Genomic DNA, 19,219 nt, shown 5'->3' on the forward strand with positions numbered 1-19,219 from the left:
TAGCTTTATAGACTTGTCAGAAACCCATTTTGTATTGTAACTATGTAATTTGAAATGCATTAGTAATTATTCACAATATATGAAGACACATTTTGTCACTAAATACATGCATCATGATAACTCTTTCTGTCATTACTATTATTAGTAATTAAGGATCTACTAATTATACAGGCAGGTACTAAGCCTTTGTCCACCCAGAAGAAACCAACTCCTGAGAAAAAAGAGATTAACATGAAGAAAAGTGTGGTGACAGCCCCTAAAACTGAAGCAAACACCCAACCAGTTGCTAAAGAGCCGGCATCAGACAACAGCACACCATCCTGGGCAAGCGATCATAATTACAATGCAGTAAAGCCAGAAAAGACTGCTGCCATTTCATCTTCACTGTTATTCAAATGTATGTATCGCATAGGGATATTCCTGAGTAATCCATTTACATTTTATTTGAATACCCATCCATTCTTGGCTCTGTAAGATTAGGAAAATTGGTATCTTTTTCTTAATATGACACACAGTTTTTCTCTCCACCTTCAAAGATTCACACACACTCATATCAGGGAAATTTTATAAGGTTCCTTTATAATTTTGATATTAGTCTGTACGCAACTGGTTTCTGAATGTAAACTTGCTGAGTAAGTTACCAAATGTTTTCCAAAGGCAATAACCATTTCTGTTCTCAGAGGAGGTAAGTATCAATATACACTTCTTAAATTCAAAATATTGTAAGTTACACGAGGTGCCCCTGTTATCAACAATTCACTGTACTAACTTAAATTTTATTATAATACGTCTAGCTTTGGCACTTGCTTCTCAAGTTTTGCATTTGCATTGCTAGTGCCAAGATGGGATTTTTCAACAGGGTTTGTTACAGAGCTTTTATATTTTTGCAGACAGATTTTAACTGTCAAATATATCCAAGTTCTCCTCCTTAGTCCTGCCATGAATGCAGGGGACTGGACTAGATGACTTCTTGAGATCCCAGTCCTATAAGTCTATGATTCCTGGTGTTTTATTTACTTACGTTAAATATTTTAAGGATCATCTTTTACTTAAGTGAGGGGGTGGCCTTTGTTTCCTTGTTATCTCTGTGTTACTCATATTTCACACATTATCCGCACACAAGGAAACATACTAAAGGGAAGTTAGGCAGAGATTTTGCCTTACATATTATAATTTTGCAGGTATTGAATAGCATCCATAACTTCTTGTTAGCTCATATAAAGGTAAGTAAATACTGATTTGTAATGTGAAATAGATTTTGTACTTTATCACATTTTTGATTGACTCCAGTGAAATAGTGTTATAATGTAATTGGAATTTAAGTGAAATCATACCATTCACATTTACAAAACACACGATAAATAGGTGTCTAGTGTCTGACATTTTCTCAATTTGAAATTTAATGAATGCAAATGTTACTTTTTCTCCCAGCTTTTATTAACCACCTTTTATCGGGGTTTAATTTTTATTTTCAGAAGTAGATCTGGTTATTAAAAACATTAATTATATATTAACTTGACAAATATACATTTAGAACAAGTGAATACTTTTCATTTTGAAATTCATCTTGAGACCTAGATTTTTCAGGTGAAAGAACTTTTTAACATAAAGGAAACAGAAGTATTTCCCCTGAAAAATTACTTTATTATTATACACAACTCTTTAGACTGTCTCAGGAATACTGTAGTATATTGCATTTAAATTTAAACTTCCCCCTCTGTTTTACTGCACTTCTTTTAGAAATGCAGCCTTAGTACATGCTAATTATAGTGTTCTGGAGATTACTTTTTTCCCTACTTGATTTAAATTAATAGATTTTGGTACTTTATATCCCATAACAACTACAGAGTTGCATTTTAAATTAGCATTGTAGGTTTCAAAGAGCAGTATTTTTTTCTGTCTAAAATTAAAGGTAAAAAGGGGCCCGTTATGAACTCTTATGTCTTGTCTACACACAAAAATCTGCTTTATCAGTAATACAAATAATAATATACTACTATAATTGCATGTGGTACAACTCCATTAATGCGGATGCAGTTACACTAGTATAAATTTGCTTGTATCAGTATAGCTTATTTCTGTAAGGGAAAAAAGCTGTATTGGTATAAGGTACCTTTATACATATATAACTGCATTCATACTAGGGGTTACACCGATTTAACTGTTTTGGCAGAATAGCACACCCCTAACTGAAAGTTAAATCAGTAAAAAATGTGTATGTAGACCAGGCCTTATTAATGAATACAAAACAATTCAGTAAATACCAGATGAAGAGTTCTCTAGTCAGCCAATAGGGATGGAATTTCAGATTGCTCTAATTAAGGTAAGTTCTGCAAATGTCTTGGATTCTGTTTTTACCATTACTAAACTACCAAATATAATTTTTTTTCTGTGGAAAAGATTCTTTCGTTTTTGGTTGATCACTCTGGTAGTATGATTCGTGATTTAAGTGATCCATAGTGTCTCCTTAAAAACATCAATCACAACTTCTTTGCTTAGGGAGATTCTACAAATTGTTAAAATTTAAAAATAAGGTAGTGTATTCTATTCAGTGTACATAGTTATATATATATTTACATTGTACTGAACTGAAATGGAAATTGTCCTAAACAGGTGCTCTCTACCCTCAAGCTAAGGACCTGATCCTGCAAATCCTTATTCATGCAAAGAACCCTTAATTGCCCACATTGTCCCATAGGAGTCAAATGAGTAAATTTAGTGACTGAGGGTTGAAGGATCAGTCCCCTATTCAGACCCTAAATTAGTCTTTCCTCAGTCAATATAGCACATGCATAAAATGCAGCTATTCTGTATGCTAAATATTGTTGCACTAGGTGGTGGATGTAAGATTTCAGTACACTTTAACATAACAGTGATTTTATTGGGTGGCAGGACGGAAAGAGCCCAAACCCTTTTAGTCCTCTGTTAAATGTTGACAAATAATCTGGGTAGGAGTGCAATTCAGTACACTTGTATGATAAAAATGATCTCTTCCTTTTGAAATTGGTTCATACACAGAAACGCTTGTAACTTGGTTATTTGAAGCACGCAACACACAGTTCTAAAGATTTCTCCTCCTCCTTCCAATCCCCACTGCAATGGCTGCTTCAAGATTCCCTTGGATTTTCAGATTCATACTATTTTGTGGTGAGAAATTAGGCCCTAATTGCAAGTGGCTTTTTTTATTAAATCCATCAAAACATACAGGCTGAATATTGGTTTACACTGTCTAACATCTTAATAGTCTGAATGGAAATCATTGGCTTTATTGGTTCAGCTGTACTAATTAACTGGGAAGCATCATGCACATATGATGCCACATGAATAATAATACATTTTATTTATTTGTGTTGAAGATGTGGGCAGTATTTAGGCTGTACAGCTATGGGAAAGTAAATATACACATATTTTTTCTTTTTCAGAAATTAGCCCTGTTTGTTTTAGTAGCTGATCTGCTTTTACTCATAGCATCCAGTGCACCACATATATAGAAAATGTATTTCAAAAATAATTTTTAATTGCTACAAGGATAAGGGCCATTGAGATTGGGGAAGGTGAAACAAGGGCTTTCAAAGATGCAGGTTCGGAGTGGAGGAGAGAATCTGTAGTATTTTAATGCTTTTGCCAGGACATGTTTCTTGACTGTACCTTTAACCTTCAGTTTATATCAAATGGGTGTTAAAGTCCTCAGGGCTTGTCAAAATAGAAGTAAAATAAAGTAGCAAAATAGACAGTATAAATGTCTATCCAGCAGATTATCTTTCAAGCAGGAAAAACACAGCCCCAACAAAATGATTTCTAAAATAACCTGATAAAGTTATGGCCTTTTAAAAATCATCTGCCATGTTTTATAATAACAGTGCATTTCTAAAAAGAGTTAATTTTTAATGCATATGTTGAGGCAGGGAGTTTAGTCTACTAGCTTGATATTTCATTCATAAGGTTTTTATCAAAAATATGGGACCGCAAAGGAAGATCATATTCATTGCTTGCTTGGCTCTACAAAAGAGCTATTGTCCTTATTTTTTCTCATTTTTAATATGTCATGCATTGAGTTCATAAGAAATAATAGCGGGGCAAGCCGTGAGGCTCTTAGATATATGGAATAAGTCAATTGTCAGTGCACTTCATAAAAAAAACCTCTCCAGATGGAAGATGGAGCTCCGGATCATATGGCACTGATATATCTGGTTGTCATTCAACTTAACAGTGAATTGTAAATTATATGTATATTTTTAAAGTGTGATCTGCCCCTTGTTTGCCCAGTGTATTTGAAAACTTGTACAAAATAGATGATCACAGTAAAATGAAAAATGACGGATCCCAGAAGAAACACATCTGAAAGATGTCTGGATCCAGATTTATATTTAATAAGGAAAGTCTGCATATATGTTAAAGCTGTGGTCCTGTCAAATGTTCTAGACTACTTTTAAAGTCTACCACAAGGATTTAATACCGGTACTGAATTGATGGTTTTGTTTTTTTCTTTTTGTTTTAGTCATTTGAGCCTTTTGATATCCTCATATGTCAGGTGGGCTAGTGCAGTTTTATTTTTCAGTTTTGCTTGTATAATATTTAGTTGAGCAACATTCTGAAAGGTTTATAAAACTTTACTTTTTTTAGCTGAACAAGTTAATATCTACAACAAAAATTTCAGAGAAATATTGTCAAATGAAGATTTAAAGTAGAGAATGACTCAGAACGGATCTAAAGAATGTCAATGATAAATAGTAATTCTCTCATTATTGGTACTGTAGTAAATAAGAGGACAAATTATTCTGACAAATTAGCCAACTGTTATATTTTTAATTCAGTATACGAAGTGATAATTAACCCTTCCACTGGAGGGGAAAAAATTAAATTGCTTCATTGGTATTTAACATCTTTTGTAAAGGTCACTAATTACAGAAGAAACCTCCTATGTTTCTATGTGGGTAAAGGAAGACTTGAGGAAATATCAAATATTTTGGTTATAACAATGGGGGTAGTGGCTGGGCCACTTACTGATGCCAAAGTTCATTTAGTAGCATGTCAACATGCACATATCTAAAGACTTCAATGCAGATTCTTTGATAGTAGAAGAACATTTGGAAGAGAAAATGAATTTTTGCCATTTTTACTTAAGTGGAAATCGGCTGCAAATCTTTCGTCATTTTCAAGCTGGAAGATTGATCACAAGGAGGAGAAAACTGAAGGTAAAGGTCTGCCGTATCCTAATTTTAAAGTACCCAGACAGATCTAAATTGATATTCACAGACAGTTTTTTAATTTCTCATTTAAGCTTGTCAGGCTACTTTTATTAGGCATTAAAAGTTATTTGAGCTGATTAGTCACTTATCAACTGAGTCACAGCAAACATAAGTTATATAAAATCATAACTCCATTTGGTAGTAAGAGGAGGAGAGCTTACCAGACATAGTAAATATATTTTATTAGATGAACCATTGTGTACACTAAACCTAAACTATTTTAAATTCATATGCTGGATCTTGCGATGTAAGTCACTGAGTTAAGTTTTCTATCACAAAGCCAATAAACTATTTATTGACTTAGCTTCAACTTAGCTATAACTACTAATTTAGTATGAATTCATAGCCATTAATTGCAATACAGACGCTCCCCGGGTTACGCAAGACCTGACTTACACAAATTCACGCTTTTGGAAAAAGTTCCATAAGCCAGAAATAGGATTTTTGAATTGCTGAAATTTTTGCTTAACGTATGGTATACATTTCCGACTTATGCAAAATTCAAGTTACGCAAGGCTTTCCAGAACAAAACGATTGCGTAAGTCGGGGGGGGGGGGAGGGGAGGGAGGCGTCTGTATTCTATTTGATAGTAGTATTTCTTATAAATTATTAATGAATTGGACTTTAAAGCAGAAATAGTTCATTGAAAGGGGCTCTGTCAGGCTAAAATTTGCCATACATCTCTCCTGCCATCCTACAACAGTGGATTAGGGGGACAGACAACTTTATGGTGCCTCCTAGCGGGAAGCAAGGGGACAACATTTGTGAAACTCTGCCCTTGATTACATTAGCCTCCTTTTAACTACCTGCCTCCATTTTTCTTTGCCTCCTCTATGGCTTAGGTTAATCATTGCCTTTGTCTAGATCTGAGCCTTATCCACGGGCTGAGTAGTGCTTACTCACATGAGTTGTCATCAAAGGATTCCAGATACAAAGGGCTTTTGGGTTGGTTCTGTTCCTACACAAAGTAACAAAGTGAAGAGACATTGTCAAAGAACAGAAGTGAGATGAGAGCCCAAAATCAAAAAGTCTGATGTGCATGTGATGATTGTTCTTCCGCAACATTCCCTTGTATTTTTATTTTATTATTTTTTAAATGTAGAAGGTAGCATGGGTATGGAGGAAAAGGAAAATATATCGTACAATGTAAAAAAGAGGGAAGGATGGAAGAGAGGAGCAATGTACACATAATGGGAGTGGAGGGTAATAAGGTGGAATGAAAGCCTGTAATACCCCTGCAGAGAGAAAAGAATAAGTCCTTATCTACACACAGACGTGTGCCATTTTAACTAAGAGCATGTCTACACACATAGTTGCACTAGTTCAACTTAAGATGTGATTTTTAAACAAATTTAGTTTAAACCAGTGCAGAAGGTTGTATGGACCCTTGTTTTGGCTTAGCTTAAACTATTAGGAACAGGTTTAAAGTAAACTGAAACAAGCTACTCTTAAACTGCCGTAGCAGTGTTCACAAAGGGATTTGCACCATGTAGTTAAACTAGCATGAGTTTGTGTGTAGATGCTTATTTCAGTTTGAGTGGCTTAGTTTGGTTTAGCTTAATCTTGTTCTACAGGTTTAATTTAAACAAAAATAAGCCACAGTCAAACTGAAACAAGAATGTCTTTGTACAAACTTGCACTAGTTTAACTAAACCAGTTTTAAAACATACCTTTCGTTAAATGAGTACAAGTTTGTATGTCACCAAGGCCTAAGAGCTAGTGGCAGAGGCATTTTGTCTAGGCAGATAGCGAAGATCCACCTTGTCATTATTTGTCCTCACAAGTGAATAATTGAGATTGTCCAGTCTCCTGATTCAAACCTGTCTCATTCCGTGGGATCTGTTATTACTTGTCCACCAAGAGTCCCTAGCATTGTAGAATAGTGCCTAAGAAATAGAAGGTATGGTACAGGGCTATCACTGTGCAAATTGCCCATGATACATTATTGATTGAGGACTAGGGCCCTTCATTAGTAAAAACTATTGAGAGGGGTTCAGAGGGCAAATCTTGCATCCAGAGTACCTGAGAGGACTCTGTCAGAACTTTGGGGAAATACATACTGGAGCTCTGCCACCTTTGGGGAGGAGGGTGCATGCATCCTACTCCCCCTTTCAAGCAGTTGTCACCCTGGGGACTCTTGGAGGGCAGAAGGCCAGCACTCCACAATCACACTGTGTGTCTGGCTCCTGCGTGAGGAGCCACAAGAGTGAAGGAGGAGGCTTGACACAAGTGTTGGGCACAATCTGGCTCGTAGGGTGGTTCTTTTCTACTTGTTCGTCGATACAGATGGAAATTTGATTAAAAAACTCACCACCCTATATTGCTGTTTGCATTTTTTTTTTTACTAATATTGTTCACTTGGTTGTATAACCAATGGGAAGTCCTCCCCCCCTTCCCCTCCACCAAATAAAAGGGGTTCTTTGAGGTGGTCTCTTTTGTATTTCCACTGTTGGATTCTGATGATTGTGTTGATCTGGGTGCAGAAGGCTTTGGAGCTGAAGATGGCCTGTAAAGTCCTTTGAATACAGAAGTGGTTCTGAAAAACTAAGGCCTTGTCTACAGCAGGTATTGCCCCCATTTCAACTAGGGAGGCCAGTTGCACAGGTCTAATCCCCTAGTGTAGATAGGGTGAACTACTATAAGGTAATCTCAATCAGGGAGCAAGTTGTAAGTGCACATGGTAGCTTTGCCTGTCTACACTAAAGAACTGCATTCGTATAGCTATGTTGGCTTGCAGCATGACAAATCATCAGTGTAGACACGGCCTAGCTCCAGTGTTTCCTCAATCAAGTGAGAATGGAGACTGTTACCTAGTCTTTCAGTACCTGGGTTGTAAAGGCCTGGCACACAGCACCAGTTTAGGCATTGACATCTTGCAGCAGACCAGACACCTGATACGGACATCCGACTTGAGAAAAATAGAGGGGCGAGAGGTGTACCTTTAAAATCTGGATTTATTAGCATCTGACTCAGTTTTGATAGTAGGAACTAGCCCAAATCCCCTAGTGCACAATGGCACATAAATACTAAAATTGCCTAAAAATGATAGCATATTGTACAATAAGTAAAAGCTAACTGTATACAACTATTTTTTGAGAGAAATGGCAAGAAGTCTGACAAAAGCTGACTTCAGGCATAGGAGTTGTTCCTCTGACCACGGAAAAGAAGGAATTGAGACGCTTGTTGGCTGCACCTTCTTTTATGGCCTTGGGCACTAAATGTTCAGTGCCCAGGAAGGTGGTTGAGTGGCACCTTACAAGCATGTCTCTTCTAGAAGTTTCTGAAGTTCTGAGGTGCCAGGTGTGCATCCTAACTGTGAGACTATGCACAGACAACACTTGAAGAACTACAGTTACTGGTAAGTAACTTCTCTTTGTGGAGTGCTTTAGAACTGACCTCTAAAGCACCAGCTGAGCAACATATTTCAGTTTTCAGTTGTATGTGAATGAATTGAAGGGTTTCACTTTTTTTTTTTTTTAAAAAAAAGCAAGCTTGCCTGAGAATTCAGTAGCCCTTGCTCTGCAAAGAGATGGCTTTTTTAAAAAGTATAATTTAGTTTGGACAGTTATTCCCATAATTAGTCATTCCTGCAAGAAGATGTGCACACCACAGCTGCCTGAAACCTGCTTGGCTTACCATCAGTCCAGATCAGATGTCGGTGATGCTGAGTGGCAAAGGAAAGTGGAAATGGCAAAATATAGGAACATTCAAAACTGAGGGAGCCTGCCCATCCATTGGCAAAGCAGTTAACAATCTCAGTTTTACTAGACTGTTTGCTGCCCTGGATTCTCAGCTAAGTGGTCAGGGATGCCTTTTCCAACTTTGACTGAGAGAGCCTTTTCCTACCAGTTTAGGCTAGACTACTGCAGCACATAATAGTAAAGTTCATTTGGAAACTTATAATGCAGCTACCTGCCTCTGAGCAAGATGGATCAGCAAAAACATACTACACTTGTTCTCTGCACAGGATGCCAATTAACATTTGGGTGAAATCAAGATACTGGATACAATCTACATACCCCTATGTAGGCTTGGAGGTTGGTGCACCCTGTATGACCTGCCACGCTACTTGCACTTATCCAGAATCCTTAACCTACTGAGTCTAAGGGAGAGGCTAAAGGGAATCAGGGACACATGGCATTTCCAATGTTAGGCCCTCTCCTTAGAAATTTACTTCTGCCAGAAATACATCTGCATTCCAGTCTGGCCATGTTCAAAAAGCACAGCTCCATCCAGCCTGTTCACAAACTGCTGGCTGTGGTACCCAAAAGTAAACCTGCTGGCAAGGAATTTTCAATCTTTGTTTTTTAAAGTTGCTATGCGGCAATGGCATGCAGTGGTTTTACTTCCTATACTTGGGCAATGTCTAACTACAGAACCTATGCCGGCATAGTTTTTTGGGACAGCTAGGACAACTTAAATTCCTACTGTAGTACATGCAGCTTGTGCTGCCAGAGAAGGTTTTCTGTCGGTGTAGGAATACCACCTTCCTGAACAACGTTAGCTATGTCGACAGCAGTACTCTTCCATTGATGTAGCTGTGCTACTCAGGGGTGTGGATATTTTCATACCCCTGACCAATGTAGCTATGCTTATACAACTTTTAAGGGTAGACTATGCCTGGGACATTTCTTTTGCTTTTTAACTTGCTCCTGTAAAGTGATCGACATCCCTAAGTGTGGTGGGTGTCATAACTAGTGAATAGATAAGATCAGCAGTAGAAAGTAATAGCGAGTTCTACATTCTGGTTTCTACATTCAGCAATATTACCCTGTTCCAATGATTTTCCCTCAGCACTTCTCACAGTGAATAGTTACTAAACTTACCTTCCACAGCCACAAAAAGATTATTTGTAAATATTCTTTCAAGTAATGTATTGTACTGTTATAGATCTGGGGGAGGGGTTAATACAAATTTTGTGAAGACCTGCAAAAACCTCCCCATTTTCACAGAGATATATGCATGATAGACTCTTCACCACTGTATCTAACTGTGTATTGTTATATGGCCATACAGTTTAAAACTGTCAGTGTGACAAGAAATTGAATATTTGATGGAACTATAATTCAGATAGCCCCCCCCACCACCCCCGGTAAGCTGAAGTGAATTTTATTTTTTAGTGTTAAAAGCTTGTAGTAACTAGATAGTTGCACACAGCTTACTAAACTAAAATCATAGGGATTATTAAATGAAAGACCATGAATGGTGATCACACAGACCTAACTGACTAAACAGAAATGCAGAGGATTTTCAGAAGATGTGGGTTTCTAAGGCCAGACTTCCATGGAAGGAAATGAAACAACAGTGGAAAAACTTGTCTGCAGTGTTGTAATAGCTGTGTTGGTCCCAGGATATTAGAGGCAAGGTGGGTGAGATAATATATTTGATGGGACCAGGCTCTGTTGGTGAGAGAGAGGCTTTCAAGCTCACACAAAGGTCTTTGTCAGGTCTGGGAATTGACTCAAGAGCGTAACAGATAAATACAAGGTGAAACAAACTGTTCCTTAAATGGTTAACACATTTCAAGGGGCACAGTGGGTGAGGTAATATATTTTATTGTACCAGCGTTGTCTCTCTAATATCCTGGGATCAACACAGCTACAATTACACTGCATACAACATATTTCAAGGGCCTGTTCAAGGTGAAGTAGCCAGTCATAGGAAGAAAAGGGAGTCATAGGAAGTAAGCTGGGGTGGGGTGGGAGGGCGGAGTTAGTGGGTGATTGTTGTAGTGAATCACATTTTGATTAATATTTTTCTTTAAATGGTTTAGTGCAGTGTCCTTTAATAAGTATTTAAGGTAATATTCAGTAGGTATTTTTAAGTCACTCAGCAATCTATAAAATTGAATTAGAAAGTAAACACAAGTTTGTGCTTGAGAAATCCTGTTAACTTCCAAGTTCTATAATCAAGAAGTCCCCTTAGATAGAAATTTTTAGTTACCACAATTTAAGATGTAGACTGAATTATTAAGTATTGTGAAATTTCTAAAATTTATTTCCTCATTTTCTGGTGTCTGCTGATCTGGAGAATTATATCATTTGACTGAGGAAATTTTTACGACTTCAGTAGTAATGCCAGTGCCACAGAATAAAAGATGCTACAGCATCTTTTTCACAACAGTGCATCTGTTGAACAATTTCAGAAGCTGAAGTTTTATATTTGACAATGTTTTACTTTAGGGTTGTCAGGTTTTTTTTTTTTTTTTTTTGCATTGGCAGAATGCCAAGGCAGTCTGCAACGAACTAAGCCTGATGTTAGACTAAATATGGGAAGCAAAGGATTGAGCACAGTATTAATTTTCAAGCTCTGTTTCCTTTTTTCTGTTAAAGTGCTGATGAACAAGTTTCAGAGTAGCAGCCGTGTTAGTCTGTATCCGCAAAAAGAACAGGAGGACTTGTAGCACCTTAGAGACTAACAAATTTATTAGAGCATAAGCTTTCCTGAGCTACAGCTCGCTTTATCGGCTGCATAGAATGAAACATATAGGAAGAAGATATATAGATGTGTACACACACACACACACACACATAGAGAAGGTGGAAGTTGCCATACAAACTGTCAGAGGCTAATTAAGATGAGCTATTATCAGCAGGAAAAAAACCTTATGTTTTTAGCTCCCTTCCTGTTAATATATAGGGTAGATGGAGATGCCTTCATTATCACTTCCACAATAATGGAGAAAGTCACCCATAGTACAACTCAGATGAGTGTGCGTGTGTGTAATTAATATATATATATTAATATATAATCTAGCCGTATTGAATGCTGTTCAGAGAATAATTTTTAACTTTAGTATGAAGTGTATTTTAAAAAGAATTTGACAGCATACTTACTTAAAATATGATAAACCATCACTGACTTCACTTATTATAACTTAAAACTGACTCCTTAATTCAGTTTGGCTCATTTTGAACCTGGTACATTTATAACACATCATGGTACATTTATACATTTATAACACATCATGAATATTTTTTAGCTATAAGAGTAACCAACAAATGAATACTGCTAAATTTGCATATACATCTTATGTATGCATACGATCACTCCTAAATTTGCATAAATATTTTTGAGCCAAATGACAGTACTCGATGGAAAATTTGCAATAAGGTACATTTTTTTTCTGTTGAATGAACTGTCATAATTATTGCTGTGTAACTCTTTACAGTTTGATTATCTACCATTCAGTGTTAAATTCCTCCAGCACCAGCAGAAAAAAAATCCTTTGTTACTATCAGATACGAAATTCTTCCCAAACAAAGCAGCTGTCACTTAAATGGGAGAAATACAAAGTCATTGCAGCTTTACACCAGATTATGATTGTTATATCAAAATCATGATTCTTGATATCAGACTTGTAAAGTTTTCATAGTAGGGAAGGGGAAAACACTTCTAAGCTTCCAGAGATTAGTGTTTGAAATATTTACTTTGAAAAAAACGATTTAAACGTTTCATTTAAAATTCTTCCATGAAAGCTAGGAAACATTTACTATTTATTAACCCTGAGTTTGATGTATAGGTTGACAATATTTTATGGGAGAGTGTGTGTGTTTAAATACCTGACTTTGATACACAAAAGTCAGGGAAGCTCAGATTTCTCAATCAGTTCTTTAATAGCGGTTGTGGCAAAATATTTGCAGTACATACATACACACAATAATATCACATATTGCTTTCAGACCCCCCTGAAAATTCTAGTCAACATAGAGTTTTATATGGGATGATTAAATAGCTATGCTTTTGTGGATGTCGATTATAATAGGATTTTATTCAGTTTTGAGTCTGCTCAGATATTTCAATGGAATTACTATACTACGACCACTAGGTATTTGGACCAAAATAGGAATGTATGAGCCTACCTTATGGTGCACGTTGAGGCTTATCACATCTCACTTCATTTGTCAAGCACTATTACATAATTTAAAATGTCTGTTGGGCAAAAGACTAACATTTTCAAAGCAGCTGCTTTGCTTAATTGTTGTGAATGTTATAACAACTAGGTCAAAAAGGCACTTCTTAAGGGAAATATGGGTGGTTCTAGAATATCATCAATACTTAAAAATGTGTTATCTCCATTGTTCTGTGGAGGCAGTATCTTCCTCAGCAAAATCAGATTTAAAAAAAAAAAAAAAAGGTGAACCACAGAAAGGGCAAAATCTAGAAAAACAGCTAACCACGCCTGTCTTTGTAAGTAGAAGACAAAAATTTTAACACTTCTTAAGCTTTCAATAATGTCCGAATGCTTGAACTGATGCAGTGGGGGATTTTGCCCTTTATTTTAATTGCTTTCTTTTACAACTAGAAGATTTCTCACCATTTTGAGCTAATTGCTGTAGTTACTTAATCTCTGCTTGGGCTGAAATTTGTAGGATTTCATTTCTGTGCAGATAGAGGCCATTTTTCTTTAAATGTAATGTCTTATTAATAAATACGTAATTTCCCATAAAATTGCCATTTTTCTGATACGATCAGGTTTTAGATTGTTCATTTTTTAAATGAAGTGTAAAAATAGGATCAACTGCAATATAAAATATTTTAAAGGGGGAAGATAACTCTAGTTATACTACAGAATGATGCTTTCCTCCAGGTTTTCCCCTCGGATCCTAGAAAAACTGCAGTTGAAGATTTTGAGTTCAACTTCCTGCTTTGAGTTAGGATTACGTGCATTTTTACCTTGAATATCTAGGGCATTTCTATAAAATTAATCCCTTCAGCATTCATATGTCAGAATTGTTTCATTTGTTTTATAAAGCTGGATAATTTGCATATCACACTGTTTAGCCAGATCACTTATCCGTACCTGAAGAAGTTTACAATCTAAGTTAGACATAAAGCAAAGCATGGTAAGCTAATGGTGCTAGAGGGGGTTGGGAGGATGATGGTGGCAAAAGTATTTGTGTATGTTTTATATTCATGAGGTCACGAGTATATATTAAGCTACAACAGGATCAAAAATCATATTTGAGATATAGAAGTATATAAAATCTTCCATAATTTTCTGTTGGGTAAAATGCTTTTGGGCTGACACACACAACTGAATTTCATATGTATTCTGAAAATCCTTACACAAATCAATGCGACGTTGGGAGACCTGCATAAAGTTGCTAAATATGAACCATTTATAACTGCATACAAAAGACTCCTGTTGGTAAATATGACTTCTTCCTTTTTTTTAAATATTCTACACAACACTTACAAATATAACAAATACAAACAAACCTCTCTCCAGAATAGTCTTTTATTTTATTTCTACAACTCTAATATACTAGTTAGGAAGTGCTGAGTCATTCACTGTTATCACATGAGTAATATAGTAACACTGCTCAGATTTCCCAAAAGTCTTGGCACTGAGGAGGACTCAAGGTTTCACCCAGTTTGTTTTCAAATCCCAGATGTGCTCTGCCTTACTTTGTACTGACCAAAAAAACATGCTTCTGTCCCTTTTTACTGAAAGAAATAAGAAAAGATATGTACTCAAAATGAGCAGGAAGTTCAATAAACGAAGAAAGAAGGGCTGGAATTGTTAGTTTCTGCAGCTACATCAATACATGGCTCTTGGGTATATTTGCCTCTCCTGTTCCCAACACTCCTGACCGTTGAATAAAGCATCTGGGCTTTCTGCTTCCGGTAATTCTGATTAACCTGTTTTGGCCAAACTGAAATGGTAGGAAACCCTTCTCTGTCTAGTTTCTAGGCTGGAGATATGTTTCGGTACTATTGAAGTGCTTACGTACCACAAAGAAGGTACTATGGAAACCTCTAAGATAGATAATCTTTACCAATGAAGGAACTAAATTTTGAGAGTTAGGCGCAAGCTTATTACATTGCAACATCAATGAAGGCTCATCACATTAGACTGTTGGGCCCTTTTCCTCACCTCCCAGTCTATATAAGCATTACGTATTACTATTATTTCATAGTTCCTGTACATCCTCACTTTGGCTAATATTGTCCTAGTACACTGAAAGATGGGACAGCAATAGTTACAGTGAATCATTTTCAGGACAAAAAATTACTCTAGTTCACTCAGTGAAGAAATTCAGTCATTCATTCCACTTGATCACACTCAAGATGTCAAAAGGAAGTTGTTTCATCCTGGACTGGAAATGGTTACATTTTGCCCCACAAGAGTCAGGAAGGAGTCACTTGGAATGTGATTATTGACTGAGCAAGTGTAACTAATCTGGCGCCTGTGGATCTTCAAGATGCTTACATTCATGTGCCAATAGCTACTTCCAACTACAATATTGTGTCATCTGGTTCATTAGAACATCAGTTCCCTGAGTTCTGATGTTTTGTAATAACAGACCATCGAAAGAAAGTGTGGCCCTGTCTTTGTGTCTCTAAAGATAATGGAACTTTTTCAACATAGTGTCAAACAAGTCCAAAAGTCTATCTCACCTAGGAGGTTACACATCTTGGAGTCCATTTCAAAAGAGATGGAAACATTTATCCTAAGAGTCTGAATTTGCCACTGCTTTCTGATTCTATTGCGTTGGGTGTGAAGGGTGAAGAACAAAACATGTGTTGGGTCTCCTGATAACTTGTCTTGAGGGCATTCTATGGGAGAGGTCCAGGAAGTGTACCAAATCCTCTATGGTAAACTTGACTTCTTTGATTAAATCTTATATTTAGAAGTCCTACTTGTTTAAAGTGTTCTGTGTCATTAGAAGGGTCTACATTAACCAGTCTAGCTACTTCTAGTCTGAGAGGGGAAGCACAAAGCCACAACTTGGTCTTCCCAGCATTCCTTCAGAAGGAAGTAATAGAATGACATTTCAGGAGTTGTTCCTGAGTAATTTCCCACATCCTCAGTCCTTCACATAAGGGACTATTCAATATATCATAAAAGATCCAGGATGGTGGTGTAGCTATTAGAATTGTTATCTGTAAATGATGTTTCTGCATGTAATACCCCAATGTGAAACTGTCCCTACCTGCTTTTGCTGATTTTACTGATCCTGCTGTGCAGAATCTTTCCCTATCAGGTCCAGGAATTATAGCATGGGCACCTTTCTCACCACCTTATGTCCCCAAGTGGAGTTGTAGCACAGTTGAGAATTGGGGTCTTCATTTGCATAATCTTATACCTTTTCCTGACATCAAATTGCCTGTCTAATATCTTACAGCTTTGCAGTGGCAGAGGGAGAGGTTGGTAATTAGAAAAACTCAAAGTTAAATAAAAACTTACTAATAACTTGTTAGAGATGTCAGATTATTTCACTTACTTTCAACTGGAGCAATTAGAATGAGAGACTGTATGGAAGCTCAGTGCAGCAAACAGTGCACAACTCAGTCCTTAAATCATGTTTGTGTAAAGGAAAAGTAATTGATTTTTTTAAAACAATGTTTAATTTAGTAGAATTCAGTCAAGCTCTTGGAAATGATTTCGCCACTGTGAATTCGTTCTCTCAAATTTACAAAATCTAGACAATAACTATATGTACTGGAATAAGCGTTAAGTAAATTGTTATAGCTTGATTATTTAATTCAAATAGTAATATGTGGTACATTTAAATGTTCAGAAAACACCAGTGAAGTCTTTTCATTGTCATGCAAGTTGAATATTAATATCTGATTGTTAATGAAACCCATGTCTGGACTCTTTGAGGGTGGTATAGCTTTTTAAATATTTTGTATACATTGTGATGTATCCTTATAATTTTTCTTTGAGAATCTTAAAGGAGTTTGTCTGAAATGAAGTAATCTCAATCTCCATATTAAGCCTCCTCTTTGTGTGGAATATATTCTGTCCAGTGTTTAAATACTCAATTTATTCCAAACCAAGCTAAGATATACCAATGCTCATTTTTTCCTATTTTAATAAAGCCAGTGAAAGTTAAAGAAATTGTGAGCTTGTAATAGGTTGTATGACAAATTGAAGTTGATGCCTGTTTGAAAATTAGACTGGAAGCATTGTTTCCTGGAGACTGTTCTTTCTGAATGAATAGCTGGTTTTCATTACTAGGAGGATGTCTCCCATCTAAATGAATGTCAAAAGTAATAATACAATTATCAAATCTGTTGCAGAATGAAGATACTAAGTGTAATATAATTTTTTTTATATATTTGTAAAGCTTCTTTGGTATAGTTAGGTATTACTGTACATAGCCATTATTTTATAGCCATATCTTTATTGTTTTTCTGTTTGTTTTAACAGCTCAGAAGGAAGAGAAGAAGAGTGAGGATAAACCAATAGAACCTACTACAGTGTCAAAGAAAGGGGTTGCTTCAGCTTCTACAGTTGAGAAACAGACGTCTTCCATGTCCAAAAACCTTGGTCCAAAGAAGTCCCCATCATTTACTAGCACTTCCCTAACTAAACACCCAACTAAATATTCTGCTGCGAGCTTCAAAGGTGTAATTCCTAAGAAATCTTGGCTTTCATCAGGCAATGTTTCCTCTTCAAAACAGTCACCTCTTTCTCACGGTTCACCATCAGTTTCCAAAAAATCAGTTGTGTCTTCCAGTTTACCTGGAGGGCTTAGAAAAACAGCAATGTCTTCCACTTCAGCTACGTCTACAATCACACAAGCAAAAGGAGCAGCTAACCCCACTCAATCACAACCCAACTCTCAAATTCGACAAAATATACGACGATCCCTCAAAGAAATTTTATGGAAAAGGTGGGAATTCAACACACTTACTTTGTAAAGGCATTAACAAACTTTGAAATAAATGTTTAGACTGCACTGCTCTTTAACAGTGATAAGGAGGCAGTGACTTCATTCTTCAAGTGAAACAGTTGACATAAGCTTAACATTAAAGTGAAGTAAAGAAAGTTTGGTAATATCTCACATTCAGAGGTAAAAATTCCAAATGCACAGAATCAGAGTTGAATGTTAATGTTCTTAAAGGGCAGGGAAAAAAACCTGAAGTATTATGATGGCAATTTTAATATGAAGTCTTAAATCACAACATAGAAACTTTTATAATGCAGTTGTTACTAAGTTAAAATCTAAAGAAAATATACAGAATACAGTATGGTTAATATACTTTCCTGTTGCCAAAGGATAGAAGTGCGTGACGGATAGGTTTACCCCTTCCCCTATCCCCCTCCAAGAAAAAAATGTTCTGTGCCATAGTAGTAATCACACCATTTAAAAATAAATCAGTTATTGACAAACACTAAAGCACCACATAATTTCAAACGATTGCTAATTAGTTTTAAAGTAAAAAACAAAACAAAATCAGAGCAGATTACACAAACAAGTACAATGTCATCTTAACTTTTCCTCTTTAGTGGTAGGGAAACTAACTTATTGTAGTTCCCTTCAAAAGTGAAAACAAAAATAACTTGTGTGGAGAATATTGCCTCTAAGGCCTTGAACCAGCAAACATTTAAGTATGTGATTAACTTCATGCATGAGTAGCCTCACTGAATTCACAATTTTTTTTTTTGAGATGTTACTCACAATTAAAATTGCCAAACTTATTTAATATCAATGCTGTTTTTAGAGGAAGTATAATAATTTATTTATTTTATTTTGTACAGAGTCAATGATAGTGACGATCTGGTCATGACAGAGAGTGAAGTGGGCAAGATAGCACTGAATATTGAAAAGGAAATGTTTAACTTGTTTCAAGTTACAGACAACCGATATAAGAGTAAATATCGCAGTATCATGTTCAATCTTAAGGACCCAAAAAATCAGGTTTGTGTTCTTAAACACTGGGTATATGCTAAAATATATGAAACCTCTTTGATACTAACAGTTTTAATTTCCATCTCCAAAACTCTACTAGCTCTAAATTTTGAGGCTGTAGAACTTACCCGAAGTTATTCCAAAATTATTCACATCTTGACTGAAAAGAAGTGATTTTATCATACAGTTATCCAAAATGTCTTTGTGTGTGGCTCATTAATTCCTAGAAAGCTTGGTTACTTTGATTCAGAATACAATACTGCTTATAATGATATACTGGGCAAAGGTGGCAAGAAATTCCAACTCTCTCTACCTTTCTGG

The 19,219-nt window shown here is 36.1% G+C and overlaps 1 protein-coding gene across 9 annotated transcripts in view; it reads left to right on the forward strand.

Annotated features, from left to right (window-relative positions):
* Positions 1-19,219, forward strand: part of DIDO1 (death inducer-obliterator 1) — an 88,565-nt gene that overhangs the window by 43,921 nt on the left and 25,425 nt on the right. For 8 of the 9 annotated variants that reach the window (XM_048819382.2, XM_048819381.2, XM_048819385.2 and 5 more), the window contains 3 exons: positions 172-397; positions 17,413-17,878; positions 18,748-18,907. In XM_048819382.2, coding sequence (XP_048675339.2) covers positions 172-397; positions 17,413-17,878; positions 18,748-18,907 — 852 coding nt within the window. Of the gene's footprint in view, positions 1-171; positions 1,224-3,018; positions 4,881-17,412; positions 17,879-18,747; positions 18,908-19,219 lie in introns of those variants that run through there. The other variant, XR_007352628.2, reaches the window with a different exon arrangement.

Source organism: Caretta caretta, chromosome 13 (genome assembly GCF_965140235.1).
Source record: "Caretta caretta isolate rCarCar2 chromosome 13, rCarCar1.hap1, whole genome shotgun sequence".
Classification (NCBI taxonomy): Eukaryota; Metazoa; Chordata; order Testudines; family Cheloniidae; genus Caretta; species Caretta caretta.